General features: G+C 43.6%; 1 protein-coding gene across 2 annotated transcripts in view; it reads right to left on the reverse strand.

Annotated features, from left to right (window-relative positions):
- Positions 1–19,394, reverse strand: part of MYH15 (myosin heavy chain 15) — a 147,864-nt gene that overhangs the window by 43,777 nt on the left and 84,693 nt on the right. For both annotated transcript variants that reach the window (XM_072722453.1, XM_072722454.1), the window contains 5 exons: positions 16,250–16,368; positions 13,245–13,441; positions 9,192–9,541; positions 6,872–6,996; positions 3,445–3,560 (listed from right to left, as the gene is read on the reverse strand). In XM_072722453.1, coding sequence (XP_072578554.1) covers positions 3,445–3,560; positions 6,872–6,996; positions 9,192–9,541; positions 13,245–13,441; positions 16,250–16,368 — 907 coding nt within the window. The remainder of the gene's footprint in view (positions 1–3,444; positions 3,561–6,871; positions 6,997–9,191; positions 9,542–13,244; positions 13,442–16,249; positions 16,369–19,394) is intronic.

The raw sequence follows: 19,394 nt of genomic DNA on the forward strand, positions 1-19,394 counted from the left end.
TCAGACAACCAATGAAATCAAGTTTGATGGTGCTTATAGATTAAGAGCATGTGTGAAGGTTGGCATCAGAGTTTTGAGGAACAGACCAAGGGAAAGGAAAACATGATGCAACATCACCAGACCCTCAAGGCTATGGCCAGGGGTGGGCAAACTAGGACCTATGAGCCAAATCCAGCCATGCCCGTTGGATCTCCTACTGTCTGTGGCTGCATTCAAACTACGGCTACAAAGTTGGGTAGAGATTGAGACCCTATGGCCTGCAAATCCAAAAATATCGACTATTGACGCCACTCAGGGTATGCTACCCCAAACCGTGGCACCTTGGCATATTCTCAAGCTCAAGGAGTTTGAGAAAACAACAAAAGCAGGAAGATCGTTCTAAACCCTTCTGCCCTGAATGCAGGAGATAAACCCCACATGTGAGAGATGCCCTCCCCTTGTACTGAAGGAGGGGACACAGAGGGGCTTATCACCAAGAGGGACGTTAGGGCCGAGAAGCCTGTATAAACAAACCTTAATTTTTCAGCATTTACTACCCCTAACCCAAATCCCTGTGCCTTGTCAATTCTTCACAAACTCATTGTTTCTTTGTCTAGAAGGTTTAAAATCTTCCTGCTCTGGTCATGTCCCTGGGTCTTCACTCCCTTGTGAAGGCCTCCCATGTACATGTAAAAATTCAATAATGTGTCTACACTTTTCTCCTGTTACCCTGTATTAAGTCAGTTTAATCCCCAGAATCAGCCAGAGACCCAAAGAGGGCAAGGAGAATTGTTCTCTCCCCTGCGCGATCTACTCCCACCCGGATTTGTTCAACCTTCCATAGGTGATCAAAGCAAAGCAAGCTGGCGCATTTTGACAGAGTAAGGAATTCCAGGGTTTCATTCCTGAAAGCATCCCAGCGTCCCTCTGGGTGTGTCTGGGGAGAGCAGACCAGGCCAGGTGCACCCTGGCTCTGGGCCGTGAGAAGTCACTCACACATTTCAGCATTTCCCTGCAAATCCGGAGCTGGAGGAGGGATACAGCCAGTGGCCTCTGAAAATTCAAGACACGCCTGACCCACTCATTTTCAACCCAGTTCTGAATCTTGAGGTTAGAACTTGACTTAGGTGACCGCAACGGCCACTAGCTTAGCTGCCAGCGTTCCTCTTTTCCTCCATCGAGGATGGAGAGGACCAAAGCCAGCCACCCAGACCTCTTCGCCTTCCATCAGTGACTGCATTATCACCTTATCGCCTCCCTACCTCCAGCTATGTTCATTAGAACCCTTTAGGAAAAAAAAAATTTCTTTTTAAAGAAAGCTCTACCAATCCATAAAAGTTTAGGAAGCCCCGACGAGAATAGCAGGCACAGTGTCTGGCCAACGTGAAGTGCTCAAATATGTGTTTAACAAGTGAAACAGATGACACATATACCAGCTGCTCATACTTTTCCCCACCAGCAGGCCTCCAGCTCACTCCGGATTAGTCCTCACCCGGTGGCAGAGCAAGCTCGGCAGCAGAGGGGGAGGTGAGCGAAACCCCGCAGCCTGCAGCTCAATCAGGGCTCTGTCTCTGCGTCTTCCCTGCTTCTCTGGTCCCTGCCACCTCCTGGGTCCCGCCCCACAGGCCTCCCCCAACCTCCATGGACTCTCCCAACGTTTATGCAGATGTAGGACCCAGCACCTCATCCCGTGCATTCTAGAACCCTACCTGGCTCATCCTCGATTGCTCAGAATGCTCTGCTTTGCTAGTACCCCCACCACCACCACCACCCCTGCCAATCTACTCAGTTTCCTCTGGACCCCAACCTCTCCCAGCCCTGAGGTCCAGATTGAACCCAGGCATCCCGACACAGCCTGTGCCTGCACAGAGCATTGGCACAGCACGGTCTGCGAGGGCATTTGTGATATTTTGTAAGATGGGCTCGGCTCTCCTTTCCGGATGTACCTATTATAGTTATTATGAATCATTAACTAAAACTCCTGACGAGCTGGCCCCACCCGCCAGCCCGCCCCCTTCCTTTCTCAGGCCCTCCAGGGCTCCAGGCTAGTGCTCACTTCTTTCTTCTTCCAGCCCCGGCTGTTTGGATCTCCGGCTTCCTCTGCACTAAGATTATTATAATTGCTGAACTGCTGTAAGACATTCAGATGTACCTGACAAGATGCAGACTCTCTGAGGATTCATTTTTCCTTAGCTGGGTTTATTAATAGGTGCAGGTTTGACGTTACCTGAAATGAGCTTTTTTTTTTTTTTTTTTTTTTAACTGCACAAAGAAACGTTCGTTTTTGTTCCTCGCGGAAGGAAGTAGGGCAAATATCAAGGCCCAATGTTTTGCCCTTCATCAAAAAAATTCTTTTAGACACTGACTCAGAGCCTCTTAAGTAGACCAGAATTCATCCCCACAGTCAGGCCTAGAGAGGAAAAGTGCTAGTGAGGGAGAGCAAGGATAACTCAAAGCACGCAGAAGGGCCAAATTTGGCTTGATGTCCTCATTAAAAAAAAAAATGACCCCCATGGGAGTTTTGTCTGAATTTGGGCGGTAGGAGAGAAGCCAGTTCTGGTGAATACATTAGCAATTTTTAAAAAAAATTGTTTAGCAAACATGTTGAAAGCAACATGCCAGTCAAAGCTCAGACTCAAATGATTTTCCTCGCCGACATATGGCATTGACTTAATGGGACAAATGAGATAAATAATATAATCATAGTGGATTCCATGTGTTTATAATTGTGCCTTTGATCTATACAGTGTGAAGTGCTTTGCCAACATCAGCTCACTGATCTTCCCCGCCACCTTCTGTGACATGTATGGGGCTGCTTTTATCCCCCTCGCTTCACTGAGACGCTAAGAAGTAGAATGTCTAAAGTCATCAGCTTGTAATGATGAAGCTAAGAAAAGATCCTGCCACCCGTGAGTCCTGCCTAATTCAGTTTCCTGGCTATTAAGACTCGGCCTCTTCACCAGGGATTCAATAAGCAGCTTAGCTCCTGGCTTCTGCTTCTCTCCAAACAAATGGCTGCAGGTACAGGCAGGGGGTATGTGAAAACTTCACTCTGATCTGACATTAATTTTAATGCACCGCATCACATTTTTTGGTTCCTTTCCTCCACCGTTCAGCATTATCAGTCAGCTTCTTCAATGCCCAAGAAAGAGACTGGGGTAGTGCCCCCCCACCTGTGTGCATATAATTATGCCTTTTTTTTTGGTGTGTTCTCTGGAGTCTCTATGAAAACAGAAGCTGCTCAAATATAAGAAAATCATAAAAACAGACAGTAATTGCATAGAGGTGTGCCTTTATATTAATAGTGGTGAGCTCACTAGAAAGAGGCTGCTGTAGGGTTGGACTGGCTAAGTTTCTTTGGTGACGTTCCAACAGAGGCCATAAAGGCAGCCAAACACAGCATGTTCTGTTCAGTCAAGGATTCTAGAATATGCAAATGTTGCTCATCAGAATAAGCTCAGATACCTAAAATTTTCTATTTCTTCATTTTTCTCTGAAAGCTTTCTTTCAAGTTCTGCTTTAGCTTCCAAGAGTTCAAGCTGGAAGCGAAGAATCTTGCTTTCATTACGTTCCAGAGCTCCCTGAAATACATAAATTAAAAGTACTAAGTTAAGTCTACTTTTTGAATGCAATTTTTTTTTTTTAAAGTGATGTATGTCACTACTGTAAGCTCTCTTTGGAGTTGCCGGAAGAGCTCCAAGTTCAAACCAGGTCCCTGAAGATTGGAACAGGATGAGAGACAAGTGACTGCTTTTGTTTGTCATGTCACTCACAGCTTTGACATTCCTAGGGCTCTCGCCTGTAGTTCAGGAACTAGAATTCTAACACATTTTTTTAAAATAGAGAATTTCAATCTTGTCTGTGACTATATTTAAACCTTTTAATTTATTGCTCTTGACTTCGCTTAATGTAGTTCATCTTCAGGATGAATCAATAAAGGGATCAAAGGTAGGATAAGGAAGGTGGTAACTCCTCCTTGGGATCTTTTATTTAATACTGGACATCATGGAGGAATAGAGAAAAAGTTGAAAGCATTCAGAGAGCAGGAAACAGGCTAGTGTCCAAATATTGTCAGAGGAAGAACAATAAAGGAATTTAGGATGTACTTGACACATAATACTCGGTGTGAGCCATCATCACCATAATTATTAACACTACTTCAGATAGCTTGCTTTGACAGCTAAGGAAGTCTCCTGCCCCTCCGAGTATTTAAATCTAGGCAAGGCAATTACTGCCAGGGATGTTGTAAAGGTGATTCAAGTTTAAAAGTATAGCTTTGATTAAATCTTTAAAGCCTGTTCCAAAGACACAATTTATATAGAAGTAGAAACAAACAGACGAAATATTTGGACGATGCTACGGAAGATGTTCCTAAAAGGCACAAGGTGTGACCACAATCTACTGGGCAGTTACCAATCGGCAGATCGTCCTGAGGGCAGGAGTAATCCTTATAGCCTTTTCTGGGGTGTGCTTACTTACCACGTACAACCAAAAGTGAAAAAGTAAAAACTGCGTAGCAATTTCAAGATAAAAATAGGAAAGACGTTAGGAATTTTAATATGTCTTAAGGCCTTGCTGCTGTTCCCTCAACACTACCTTCAATATAAAAGAAAATAAATCAAAAAAAAAACAAACAAAGCCCAATGCTTGGAGAGCAATTTCCTGCAAGGAAACGGTGCCCTTCCTTCAGGGGAAACTGTCACCTCTCACCCTCTGGAATCCACAGAGAAAGTGAATCTTTGGAGAAGGCGACCCGGGATAATTTGAGTTTTGTGGCTTCAAAAATAATGTGATAAAGTTTCTCATAAAGGCTCACCCAGGAAAACAAATAACCCAATTTTACAAATACATGTCCAAGTTGATGAAGTATTTATGGATGCAGCAAAAGACAAAACTTGGGAGATGTAAATAGAATATAATGCCATCTAGTGGTAGTCACTGGTATCAGGGCCACCGCCTGCCTTTCACCTGCGATGTGCTAAGTCAAAACCCGAAATGTCTTTGTTATATGGGACTCCAATTGCGCCCGCCCCATCGGATCTCTCACTGGCTCGTCATAGTGCTTGGAATTTCTACCATATATATTACTTCTTTAGGTTAGGGTGGTGGCTTTAGAAAGTCCCGAGCCAGGATGGCCAGAGGACCCAAGGGAACAGGTAAATGAAACAAAGCTCACCAACTTTACAAGGTTACCAGCCTTGCTAGGTGACACACCACCACGCTACCAACTGAAAGGGTTCTGGATAAAACGTAGAAGACCTCAGAAAGGCAATTATGCATAAAAAGGTGAGAGCTGTGTCAAAAGCCATGGACTTGACAACTCCACATGCAGGACACTATGGACACGGCTTCCGTCTGGCAGGTTTCTTACAGAAACGTAGTGATAAGATGCACTTAAGAGACATTGCTTGGCATGGAGCAGTCCTTTGGGGTCTAAATTTTCCATGATCATACCTTCCAGAAAGATCTGTTTAAGATGGACTGCTTTGCCTTTTAAAAGTCATTTTCTTGGCGCGCCTGGGTGGCTTGGTTAAGTGTCCGCCTTTGGCTCAGGTCATGATCTCAGGGTCCTGGGATTGAACCCCACATTGGGCTCCCTGCTCAGTGGGGAGTCTGCTTCTCCCACTTCCCCACTGCTTGTGCTCTCTCTTGCTATCTCTCTCTCTCTCCTCTCAAATAAATAAAATTAAAAAAATATTTTCTCAGTTGGAGGGTGAGTGATGGGATCTGCATTTTAAGTACTAGGTGCTTAGTCTAAGGGAGAGTCAAGCAGATGAAATTCAGCTACAAGAAAAGAGGCTTTGCAGGGTGTGTTAACTGCTTAGTGAACGTGATGGATGACTCCTTTTAGCTCACTCTCTTTGGCAAAAAGTCCTCTCAGTGGCTCTTTCAATCACTAGCACACACCCAGGGATGAGGTCAGAGATTGTTCCTGAACTTTTAATCCATAACACTCAAAATGCTCCTGTCAAACAGTCTGTACAAAGATAAGCTTTTAGGACAAATGTTTGAAAGCATCACTTTGAATCTCATTTTTAAAACTAAACGGTTTGTGTTTTGTTTTGTATTGGATTTTTTTGGGGAAAAAAGTGGTTTCGTGGACTTTTTTTTTTTTTAAGATTTTATTTGAGAGAGATCGTGCGCATTGGAGATAGAGCAAGCACGAGTAGGGAGAGAGCAAGGAGGCTCTGAGCCCACAAGTGGGCTGCTGAGCTAGGAGCCTGATGTGGGACTTGATCCCAAGACCCCAAGATTGTGACCTGAGCCAAAGGCAGGTGCTTAACAGACTGAGTCACCCAGGCACCCCTCACTGCCTCTTTTTTAAAGAGAGGAGGAGGTAGAGGATATTTATCCATTCAGCACTCAGTAGATGTTTGTTGAACCGCTACTACACACCAGGCAACGTTCTAGGCCAGTGCTTCTCAACTGTTGGTGTGAATATGAACCACCAAAGGATCTTGTTAAAGTGCGGATTCTGGTTCAAGAGAGCTGGGGAGAAGGCTGAGTCTGAATTTCTAACAAGCTCCAGGGCGACACAGCTCCAAGCAGCTGATCCGTGGGCCACATTTTGAACAGTGAGAGTCTAGGCCCTGAGGATAAATTGATGACCAAGGTAGACACGGTCCCTTTATTCATTGCACTTGGTAGATTCGTCACCCTGATTGCTTATCCTGCCCTCTGAGCCTCCATTTCTTCATCTGTGAAATGGGGCAATAGTTGGTAGGGTGATGACATAATGCGTATCAACCATTGGGCATGGTCCCTGGCATTGAGTCAACACTTGAAGAAGCGCCATTTGGTTGCTGCTCCTGCTGCTGTTATTATTACTAGAATGTAGACTTTCTGTTCTGTCACAAGGACAAAAACCTTCCCAGCTCCCTGGAGGTAATACCTCTGCTTCTTCCAGTGCCACTTGGACTTGAGTCTTCTCTTGTTCAATCTGTTTCTTGACCTTTTCCATTTCACTCAGGTTCCTCTTTCCTTCTCTTACCTGATTTGTCAGATTGGAAATCTCTTCTGGAGAAGGAAGAAAAGCAGGTTAGTGAAAGGAACCAGCCTCAGACCCATGATATGGGGTACAGCAGACTGTTCCCCTGAGACCGTGGTCATGCCATCCTTGGAAATGTGATGGCAAGGCCACCAATGGCACATATGGGACCCTTGTCTGAATGCAAAAAAAAGTCCCTCTTTCTTCTATATCCTTTTGCCACCTGCCAGAAAGCTGTCCACGACAACTGGAGAGGACGGTGCTTCTCCGAGTCCTCTCTGAGGACTGCGCTGCACAACCTCTAAGACTTTACATGGTGGGCCTGCTTGTCGGAGCCCTGCCATATTGTACCTGGTGGTGCCGAGGCACACACCTGGGCCCCCCACCCCCACTTCTGGTGTAAGTGCTTAGCTGTTGACACCAGTAGCTGCTGTTGTGTCAGCCACTCAACACCACTCACCATTGCCACGGGAACTTAAAGCAGAAGCATGTCGCTGCCTGCCAGAAGCTGATGTGTGAGCCCAGATCAACCCTAGAATCCAAAGGAGGTCAAGCGCTTGAGGGTTTGTGGCTAGCCTCGCATGAACACAAGTCTGATGGAATAAGGCAACCAGAGTGACAAAACCAACACCATTCAACACTGTTATCATCAGTTCTGCTCCTTCCTGAAGGAAGCCTCTAGGAACTAAGAGGTGTGGGGTAGGGCCAAGCGGCTCTGGGCATTACCCACCGTCCAGAGGTGGGTGGAAGGAGCTCAAGAGCTTGCTGCTCCTCTGGTTCTGAGCTCCCTGGCTATGATGTGATACGACCGACAAGTGTTTTGAAAAGTTACAAAACCAAACCCTCTAGATGACAATCTTTATGTAGTGAATCCTTCTCTTAGGAGCTCTCTCCAAAAGAAAACTTGGGGCAGTGGTTCACCACTCAGGATCACTTGGAGAACTTTTGAAAAAGACTCCTGCCCAAGCCCCAACCTAGACCAAGTGTGATCTCCAGACCAGCAGCACTGGCCTCAAGGGCAATCTGTTAGAAATGCAAATTCTCAGACTCCGCCCTAGACTGGAGGGACTCTGGGGATCTGGCCCAGCCAACCATTTGAACAAGCCCTCCAGGCAGTTTGGATGCAGCTGAAGTTTTCTGACCACCATTACAGCACCTTTCATCTGCCCAAGCTCACTGATCACGGGCTATGTGGGCCAACAGAGAAGCCAGATTCATGTACGCCTCCATCAGTAACGAGCTTGCTCCTGGGGCATCTCAGGGCTTGCATGCACATCACTGATGGTGCTGGTGTAGGTTGGCAGCCTCTCTGAAGGGCTGTTTGGCAGTGTCTCAAAATTTAGAAATCTATTCCTTTAGCCCAGCAGCTCCTTTTTGAGGAATCTACCCCTACTGAGGAATCTACAAATCTGAAACATTACTATGTGTCCACAAATACATGCACAGAGTGTATAGTATAGGATTATTAATTGTGAAAAATCCTACCTAAGGATTTAGGTAGATTTAGATAGAGTCTAGTTACATAAATGTTGCTCATCCTTATTACAAAACACTACGCAACTATCAACAATCACGTGTGAGGTCTCCACGTACTGACAGAGAATCCCGAGGCACGTGAAAGGTAGATAGCCGGTAGGTAAGTGTGTGGGGGCTGGAGACAAGCCAGCTGGGCTTAGATCTCCGATCTGCTTCCGATCAACTCTGAATTTGGACAACTTGTGAATCTTACACGACTTAATATAATCTGCATTTTACAGACAAAGAAACTGACACATAAGACTGCTCTGAGAATTAAATAAGGAATGGTTATATATACGACAGAGCCTGGCGCGTCACGTAGGCTGCAGAAATATTTGTTAAGTTAGAAAATATATTGATGGATGAAAAAAAATAAAAGGTGTGGAATTCTGAGCCGTCCGAGTAATCCAACGTATGCATGGGAAATCTCGGGAAGGCTGTGGATGATCAAGGAAATTCTTAATAGTGGCCTTCTTGACACAATGAACCTGCGGCTAAAGTAGGAAAGTGGTCTTATTTTTAGAACTTGATAAAAATAATAGCTGTGGTTTTAAAAAAAGAGTATTAAAAATGGAAAAGTTAAGACCCAAGTGGGGCCAGGACCATGCTGAGGTGCCTGCCGACAGCGGACAGCCTTGCCCTGGAAGCCGGGGCTCCCCCCGCACCCCCTTGCTCCTGCTCTGGCTCCAAGCCCGGCTCCGAGTACCTTGGAGACTCTTGTTGGCCGTCTGGAGGGTGTCCCGGCTCGCGGTGCTCTCCTCGTAGGCGCGCCTGAGCTCCAGGAGCTCGGCGCTGAGGGCCCGGGCCTCCCTCCGAGACGCCTCCAGCATGGCCCGTGACTCCTCCTGCTGCTGCCTCCAGGCGTCGAGGCACCTGTCAAAGTGCTGCTGCTTCCGGCCCAGCACAGCTGCGGAGGAGCGGGCCTTCCCGAGGTCACACAGGGTGTCCCCGAGCTCCAGCTGCAGTCGGTGCCTGGCCCTCTCCAGGGTGGCGTTTCTGGCGTTTGCCACCCCCACGGCTTCAGCGGCCTCCTGCAACCTGCTTGCCAGCTTCTTCCTGAGAAGGGGAGACCCGAACAAATGGCAAGAGAGGCCGCAACCCTCAGAGAGCTCACCCAGCTTGTCTTGGATTAAGACAGGGGGACGAAACAGGGTGGCCCCCTGAGGTTGGCTAAATGGCACCAAGCCAAAGAGCTCACGTCACCCGGATGGCTGCTGACCACCATGACCACCATCGTCCGGCTCGTGTGCCCGCGTACGCTTCGTTTCCACTGCCCTTTGCCAACCTGATTGGTCTTGGAACTCAGGGGTCTCTACTCCTGTAAATCTTTGCTTAACCAGAAACCTTCTTTAAGCCATACAGACCTTATGATGACTCCATTAAGAAACTGGAGAACGAGGAAGGTTATACCCAACATCCCCCCAACAGTGAGCGGCTGTTAAAAGTTCATAGGCACATCTAGTCTTGAAAGATCTCCTTGCTTACACCGCTTCCAAGGAACATTCTTTGGTTCTCTCCTGCTCATTCTCCCTCCTTCTTAGTGTGTGGCTCCTGAACATGCCAAAATTCTGTCTTTTCTCTGAATTTCTTCTCCACCTCAGCTGCTCTTCTCAAATTTATATACTCAAATCCATCCCCTTGTTATGCTCACTTCGCAGGGCCCAGTGCTCTCGGGGTGAGGGTTCGGGGGACTCTAGCCCCCCCTGGTAGTCCCTCCAGCATCCTCTCAGGTGGAGTGGTTTATTAAAGTGCTTCCTCCACCACCCCCACAATGCAGTGCTCCGAGGCTTTCTAATGGATGAAATGTGTTCTCTCGCTCACATCTCCTGCAGGGACGCTGGCAGCCCCATTCTTACCCATTCATTACACTTCTTAGATGAAAGGTACCGTGTGTACCCAACCTCCTTCTGATCTACTATTATTAAACAGAAAAAGGTCCTCAGGAATGAACATGTGCCACACAAGTAGCCCCTCAGACCAACGTGGTCAAAAAGCCCCATTTTGGTGGAATCCTGCAAAAACCAATCTACGCTCAGCATCCAGGAGGGATCTGATCCCCAACAACTACTCCTTGTCCACTGGCTTTCTAAGCATAGTAACTTCACATCTTTGCTTTGTTTTTCTTAAATGTTAAGAAGGGATCTCTTTTTCTTTAAAGCCTTATTTATTTGAGAGAGAGAGAGACTGTGTGTGAGTGGCGGGAGGGGCAGGGGCAGAGGTGGAGAAAGAGCATCTCCAGCAGACTCCCCTCTGAGTGCAGAGCCTGATTCCCACATGCCTGAGATAATGACCTGAGCTGAAACCAAGAGTCGGACATTTAACTGACTGTGACACCCAGGTGCCCCCAAGAAGAGATACCATATAGTGACTGTTGTTAACAATCCGTCTTGTATATTTGAAAGTTGCTGTGAGAGTAGAGCCTTAATAGTCTCACCATAGGGACAATAAATGGTAATTACATAGGGTGGAGGATGTGTTAAGTAACCACATTGGGGTAAAGACTTCGCAATACGTACATACATCAAATCATCACATTGTGTACCCTAAACATATTTAATGGTATACAGGAGCTTGGGGTCCGGATGAACCTAGACTTGGTCCCAGCATGAGCATGTCAATGTCTATATATGTATATAGATATATCTATATCTATATCTATATCTATATATATATATATACACACAAATATCAATTAAAACTCAATAAAGCTGGAGAAAAAAGGAAATTCTGATACTTTACCCCACTTAAAACTGGGGTCTTATAAAATAATTACATGTATTTTAGCTACTTAGAAATACTCAATTGGTACCAGAAAAGAAGGATTTTACTTTGGGTAACCAATTGTCTGAGGGACAAAGGGGTTTCACCAGGACATGGGGCCATCAGTGCTAAAATCAACCAGGCCCACAACTCCATCAGGCAAAATGAACCAATTGGTCACCCTCATTTCACTGATGTCATCTACATTTCATACCAACTACCATTTGTTCCCCAATTTGCCAACCACAGCTTCTTACTCAGTACTAGAATCTGTAAGATGTGGAAGATTAAGAAACAAAATCCCTATTTTTGGGGAATGTGAAATTCAGAAACAGTCAACTGGGTCTCAGGTGAGCTTGATTCAGCTAAACCAACTCATTCTATGAAGCCAATTAAAAAAAAATAGAATCCTAGACTTTTTTTTTTTTTTTTTTTTTGGAGTTCTGCCTCTCTGAGGTGATTTAGAAAGAAAATATAATATAGGCAATTTTTTATTTATTTGATATTTAAGTTTGGGGGCACCTGGGTGGCTCAGTTGGTTAAGCAACTGACTCTTAATTTTGGCTCAGGTCATGATCTCAGGATCATGAGATCGAGTCCTGAATAGGGCTCTGTGCTGAGTGTGGAGCTGCTTAGGAGTCTCTCTCCCTCTGCCCATCCTCCCTTGCCCCCTCAATTCTCACACACCAGCTCTCTCTCTCTCTCTCTCAAAAAAAAAAAATAAGTTGGAAGCAGAAGAAGTATTGTGATATCATCATGTTGCCCATTATTTCTCTTTAGTTGTCATGTACTACAGGACAACAATCTGTTAGCTCAACAAATCCACATGGTCATAAGCAGTCTGTATGCTTTCCCTCTTTTTTAACCCTCCCGAAGAAACCTCCAAATTCTGCGACTGGTAGGGACTTTCACCAGCATTCTTCTACCATAAAAAAAAAAAAAAAAAAATCTGACTTTAGAAGCAAATGGCCTATTTCTAATATGCGGAGCCATTTCAGTTCAGAGCCCCACTTTTCTGTGGTCAGTGTTTTTCAAACATCCACTGCAGGTATTCTTAGTATCCATCATCCCAAAGCCCTTTTTAAGTTACTGTGGCTTCAGAGATGGATCACTTGGTACCCCTCCAGGGACAGGACACAGCGACTGTTGAACAAGTGCACAGCCATGTCTCTCAAAGATTGAGGTGGAGAACTGAAAAACAATATTTTTGGTTGAAACTAAAGAGAACTGGATTGATCTGCCCTGAGTTTTGCTAAGTTGCCAAGCCAGGGACATATTCTTTTCAGTAAACCTTTAATGACTATAAAGCTGGGGTTGGTCTGACACTTTCTCTCAAATTTACACAGTCCTTTGACCTCTGAACAAAATGCTTCAGTTCTACACCCTTGAACCAGGTCTTGATTCATCTAGGCCCCAAGCTCCTATAGTTCCTGAGAAGGACTTCTAAAGCCTTTATGTAGTGTTGGCTGTAAAACTGATATTCTAACCTTAGAGGTGGTCTGAGGGTGACTTCTTTTCAAAGAAACTTTTGGCCCTGAAGGCATATGAGGACAGATCCTGATATGTTTCCAGCCATCCCTGTCCATCTTCACAGACCACTTTGTAGTCTGCAAGTTGTAGACCAGAGACATAATTGACTTTAATGTATAGGGACGTATACACACATTAACTCAATTATTTTGATGTTCCAAATGAAATACAAGATTTTAAGCACTAGCCCATCTTCAAGTCATGTCTTCCATGAAGACTTGCCTTGCACCCTAGAAAGAGCCTCCTTTCTTTCACCAGGACCTCTTTATAGTCTTTAGTACTTTGTATTCTGTTATTTTTTAGCCCTGCTAAAGCACGTGCTCCTTGCCAGCAGTGGCTATTTCAGCTTTGGTCTCGCCTTATTCACACACTTGGTAAGGATCTGTTAAGTGTCTATAGCAGGCCTTGAAGACACAGTCACTATCCTCACCCTCTGCCTCTGGGGTGGGGACAACCTTGCCCCACTCACTTGGCATCCTCCAAGTCCTCAGTCCTCTGGGTGATGTCATCTGCGTACTTCATTCTCCACTGCACCATTTCACTGTTGCCTTTGGAGAGAGCCCGGAGCAGCTCAGCCTTAGCCTCTTGTTCTTCCTCATACTGCTCTTGCAGAAGGTCATGGTCATGCTTGGCTGACTGCAGGGCCTGGGCCAGGGCACTCTGTGACTTAACAGACACAACACACATTAAAAAGGGGCACTGCTACCATTAACAACGAAGGGCTTGGAGGTGACATCTTTTTTTTTTTTTTTTTAGATAAGGTTAATAACAACCTGCCACAAATTCAAGCTGAACCTGAACCTAGTAAGATAATACCAGGGAAAGAATTTGGGATGAGAAAGGATCGAGTATCTAATTGCTGCCATTACAACAGGGAATAGTGTTCTATTTAGGGAAATGCTCACCTGACTTTGTGGGCTTCAGCAATAGGCAGGTCTGAGGAGTTCTGGAAATAGTGGAGAATGCAAAGGTAGCAAGAACATTCCCTATCATTTAGGTAGTAAGGTTTATAGTTAGCACTATCTAACATTCAGATCTGATCTGGTCTAGCTTTTCATTCGTGGATGAAAAAAAAATCTTTTATTTCATGTGCAAATCTCTGAAAACTCTCTCTTATCACTTTGAAACAGCACTATACAATAGAACTTTCTACAGATGAAAATATTTTAGGGGCACCTGGGGGTGCAGTTGGTTAACTGTCCAACTTTTGGTTTCTGCTCAGGTCATGATCTCAGGGTCATGATCAGGCTCCCTGCTCAGTATGGAATCTGCTGGAGATTCTTTCTTCTTCTCCCTCTGCTTCTCCCACTTGTGTTCTCTCTTTCTCTCTCTCTGTCTCCCTCTCTCAAATAAATAAATAAATCTTTATTAAAAAATATTTTATATGGGCACCATCCAATATGGTAACCATAGCCACAGGTAGCTATTGAACACTCAAAATGTGCTTAGAACACTGTGTGGTCAAAACTGAATTTTAGTTTTAACTTATGTAAGTTAAAATTCAGATAGCCACCTGCAGTGGAGTAGCAGCTACTGTACTTTTTAGACAGCAGAGCTGAGTTCAGTAAGCCTTTCTGTCACTTATGTGGCACTCTGGTTAACCTAGAGGCATCATTCCTATAAGATAACCTAGCCTAGTGGGAAGAACCTAGTCTAGTAGAGCCTGTGCCAGTCCTCATGGGTCCTTTCTGTAAATTAGAAAAAAGTATCTTCTCAGTCCTTGGATGCAGCTCTGAGCACACAAGGCTTAGTTAATGGCAGCCTCAGCCAGACCCCCCTTGGGCAGTGAAGGAGGAGCTACAATACACAGTGACCCTGAGAAGGGCGCAGGCTTTGAAATCCAATAAAATTGGCTTTAAATTGTGACCCTAACCCTCTTATATATTTATTGAGCACCTGTTCAAGGCATTAGTGTTTACAGAAGTGAGTGAGATGAAGATAAAGTCTTTGCCCTAAGGAGCCATAAAGGGGTGAGAGGATACACAAAACGAACATATAAACAAATTATTTTTTTTTAATGCTGACAGCAGTAAGGAGCTAAAACAGAGTGGCGATGAAGGATGTTTGACTCTCTCGTCACTGCCCAAGGGCCTTGGGGAAGGCCTGTACACAGTGGAAACAGCAGCTATAAAGTCCTATGGCAGGAGAAAGGGTAGCTTGTGTAAGAGTCAGAAAGGAGGCCCGGGTGGCTGGATGGGAGGAAATGAGTGAAGCAGATGTAGGACGTCAGAGCACAGTAGGAGGCTGGAGCCAGAGCAAAAGGGCCTCTGAGGCCAGCTGGAGGCCACTGGGAAGTCAGCCAGAGAGGTCTTCTAAAATCTACATGAAGTCATCTCACTACTGGCATCAATTCCTTCATGCTCTACTACTAGCTGTTTGTCCTTGGGCATGTTATTTTTCTTCTCAGAGCCTTGGTTTCTCCATATAAAAAGATATAATCCTACCCGTTTCCTAGGACTTACATGAAGATTGAGGTAACATGAGAGAAATATCTAGCAGAACGTCTGATACACAAACCATGGCAGTCCTTTACAAATACATATATAATATAGAAAATAAGGAGAGTGGAGAGAATGAAATAAAATATTTAAGAACAGAAGTCTACAGTCTCATGACCTCCATCTCAGGGTAGACGCCTTTGCAGGGGGATCATGTACAAGTGAGGCACTGTGGGGTTTACTAACAAGGTCCCTTGAAGATGAATGAAGAATTAACTTGAACTACCAGAGCTCAAAAAATTTCTCTCTCGTGTTAGTCACTATGCTTTCACCTTTAAAGCCACTTCCACTGGGGTCACCTGCTAGCAACATTATATGTCCTCTTGGGAAGAAATGACCAATATGTAGAAGTTATTGACAACTTAAAAGTAATATTGAACTAAGCCAGCCCCATTTATTTCCTTCTGGTCTTTTGCTTAATTCCACTTCTTGGTACAATTCAGAATCAAAAATGTGTGGGAAATATCAGGAAGGGAGACAGAACATAAAGACTCCTAACTCTGGGAAACGAACTAGGGGTGGTGGAAGGGGAGGAGGGTGGGGGGTGGGGGGGAAATGGGTGACGGGCACTGAGGGGGACACTTGACTGGATGAGCACTGGGTGTTATTCTGTATGTTGGTAAATTGAACACCAATAAAAATTAATTTATTAAAAAAAAACAATTCAGAATCAAAGATCCATAAAGAACCTTGCTGACTTCCTGTTCAAGTAATAATGTAAAATGGAAATCCACAGTTTGCTTGCTCTATCTAAATCTGACAATCTAGGCAAGCAATTTGAACCACTGAGGAAGATCCTTCAGTAATCAAGGTCCTTCCCTGCACATACAAGGTGCACCATGTTCTTTTTCCCATAACTTCTGGAGCACTTTTCTCTCTTTTATATGAGAAGATATTAAGGCTGATCCATCAAGCACTTTTTTTTTTTTTTCACACATACAGTCAAGCCACTAGTGAGAAATAACAGATGCATTACTTTGGATTCCTCTTCCAGTTGCCCTTTCAGCTCTTCTATCTGCCGAGTGAAGTTACTCCTTTCCCTGGAAAGTTGGTTTATCAGAGCTTCTTTTTCTTCCAGCCTCCTTAGGAGCTCGCCTATAGAGAGATTTCACAGAGTGAGTTAATCACGGCCTTCTTCTTCATCTAACTGCCTCCGCATATAACTTGTTCACTTGAAGGACAACCACAATGATTCCTACCACATATTTTTAATATTTAGAAAGCATCTGAAAGCCCAGGTATCAGCATAACCATGGCAATGTCCTGTTTCAGGACTCACAAAAAATCCCTAATAAAGAACTGACTTTTAGCATTAAGTTTGGGTCCAAAACAGGGAGTATTAGCTATCAGATATTGAGACTCTTCTGTGAAGTAGGTAATACTATCCAGCTTAATACTCACTACTCCTCAAACATGCTGGTATTATACTACCCACTTTACAGAGGGGGAAACAGAGCCTTATGCATGACTGAGACATAAATATGCGTAGCTAGTAACTGGTAGAGGTAGATTCAAATTAAGTTTTTAACCCTGAAGAGCACAGTCTTTAATGCTATGCTCCCTTGTTTATGTGGCTCTACCAATTTCCGGCTATATAATTTTTAGGTAATCACTACTTCTTTGCCTCTTTTGTAGAATGAGGATAACAATAAAAAATTGTCAGGGAGCCTGGGTGGCTCAGTCAATTAGGCATCTGACTCTTGGTTTTGGCTCAGGTCATGATGTCAAGGTTGTGAGATTGAGCCCTGTGTTGGGCTCTGTGCTCAGACTCTGCTTTAGATTCTCTCTCTCTTCTTTCTTCTTCTCCCTCTGCCTCCCCCCTGATCACAGGCATTCTCTCTCTCTAAAATAAATAAATATCTGGGCAGCCTGGGTGGCTCAGTGGTTCAGCACTGCCTTCAGCCCAAGGTGTGATCCTGGAGACCCAGGATCAAGTCTCACGTCGGGTTCCCTGCATGGAGCCTGCTTCTCCCTCTGCCTGTGTCTCTGTTTCTCTCTCTCTCTCTCTCTCTGTGTCTCTCATGAATAAATAAATAAAATCTTAAAAAAAATAAAATAAACAAAAATCTTCAAAAAATTGTTAATGGAAATTAAATGACCGTGTTTTGTGACTAATGTGTTTTCACTAATGTGAATGTGGTTTTGTATACTAACTGCTAAATAAATAATAGAAATAGTCATTAAATAGTGGAGGAGGTGACCCTGATGGGGGGAATTCCTTATATTGCAGTCTACTCTTTCTCTCTCTTGCTGATGATAGGACAGAAATGTCTTTGTTATTAGCAGTGGTACCAAATGCTGAGCCAATCCTGGGCAGAAACAGTTGCTTCTGTATTTTAATTAGCACAACACTAAAAGGCCACAATATTTATGAGCCCCACATCTCTTGCTATAAACAAGTCCTAAAACTCTTAGCATTATAATGCTTCCTTATGTTTGGGCCAAAGCAGAAAATCTCAAACATTTTGGTCTCAGGAATATTTTATATGCTTAAAATTTATTGGGGGTCCCAAAGAGATTTTGTTTACATGGGTTTTATTTTGAATAGATAGAGTATTTGAAATTAAAAGGGAAATTTAAAATTTGTATTAATTCATTTTCAAATGATAATAAAAATCTTGGTGTGTTAACATGTTTACATAAATAATTTTAAGAGGAAAAACTATTTTCCAAAACTCCAAAAAAGTTAATGAGAAAAATGACATTGTACATTTTTAAAAATCTCTGGCTTACTGAAAGCTAGATTTTCATGTTTGCCTCTAAATGCAATCTATTGTAATACACTGTTTCTTTGAAGTATGTGAAGAAAATCTAGCCTGTCACAGATACGCTGGAAAAGGGAGATTTATTTTCATAGTCTTCTCAGATAATTGTGACCGTTACTTAATACTACAACAAAATTCAGCAAATAGACATTTGTCAAGGATTAGTTGCAATATGTTCCTCTGTTCCATTAAAATCCCTGAGCCTATCTTAAACTTTGAATGGATCTTTCACCCACACATGACTGTATAACATCAAGCAGTGGTGATTTGAAAAATAAGTGTTCACTGAATTATACAGATCTTGCAAAATGTTGACACATTCCATTATATAATATTAAAAAAGCATGTTTGTTAACATCCACTACTGATCTCATCAGAAAAGTCTTCAAGAATTGAGAGCATCAGGCTCATGATGACATGTACACATTTTCCAAAATCTGATTTTTGCTGAAAAGCTCCAGTTTTATTATTGGCAACAAATAATGTCAGTTGTTTTCCTTGAAGCGACAGGCTCACTTTGTTCACTTTTGAGAAAATATCTGCCAAATATCTGAGTCAGAATAAACATTGTTTGTCAATTGTCTTTTTAAGTATACAGGATGCTCCCCGAGAAAACCTGCTAGCTCAGCTCAGGACTTAATCACACATAACACTTCAGAGGGGAGGTGGGTAGGGGTGGGCAAAATAGGTGAAGGGGATTAAGAGCACACTATTGTGATGAGCACTGAGAAATGTATGGAATCGTTCAATCACTATATTGTACACTTGAAACTAATATAACACTGGAATTAAAATTTTTAAACTTCATAAAAATATAGAAGTGTTTTATGTATACTTCTTGTTTTGTCCGAGAGAATATTAAAAAGATACGTATTTGGGGTCAAGATGTAATACAATTAATTTTTACTGCTTCATTAAGGACATTTTTACTTGAAAAAAAAACTGACCTTTTTTTCTTCAAACTCTGAGTGCGTATCAGTGAATATGACTGCTAGTACAGTGTGGTGCCACTACCTTGATGCATGATGAGGTTCTAGAAGTTTTAATCATCACTGCTTTTGCAGCATCAATATAAATCGCAAAAGAACTTAGAAAGCAATCACTTTAACCTCATAGGCCCCCTAGAAGGGTCCTGATGATCACCAGCGCTCTGTGGACCAAACTGAAAATCTCTGAGTGACAACATCATATTGAAAAGGAGTCTGAAGAAATGCCAATCCACTAGGGGGTTGAGACTGACATATCACGTATCTTACAGAACAAGTACTCATTTAACATGGCTTAATTGATCACGTCTACCACTGGTCGGCTTTGAAAGCAGAGTGTGATATGTTTGATAGGGCAGGGCATGAGACT

This window comes from Vulpes vulpes, chromosome 1 (genome assembly GCF_048418805.1).
Source record: "Vulpes vulpes isolate BD-2025 chromosome 1, VulVul3, whole genome shotgun sequence".
Taxonomy (NCBI): Eukaryota; Metazoa; Chordata; class Mammalia; order Carnivora; family Canidae; genus Vulpes; species Vulpes vulpes.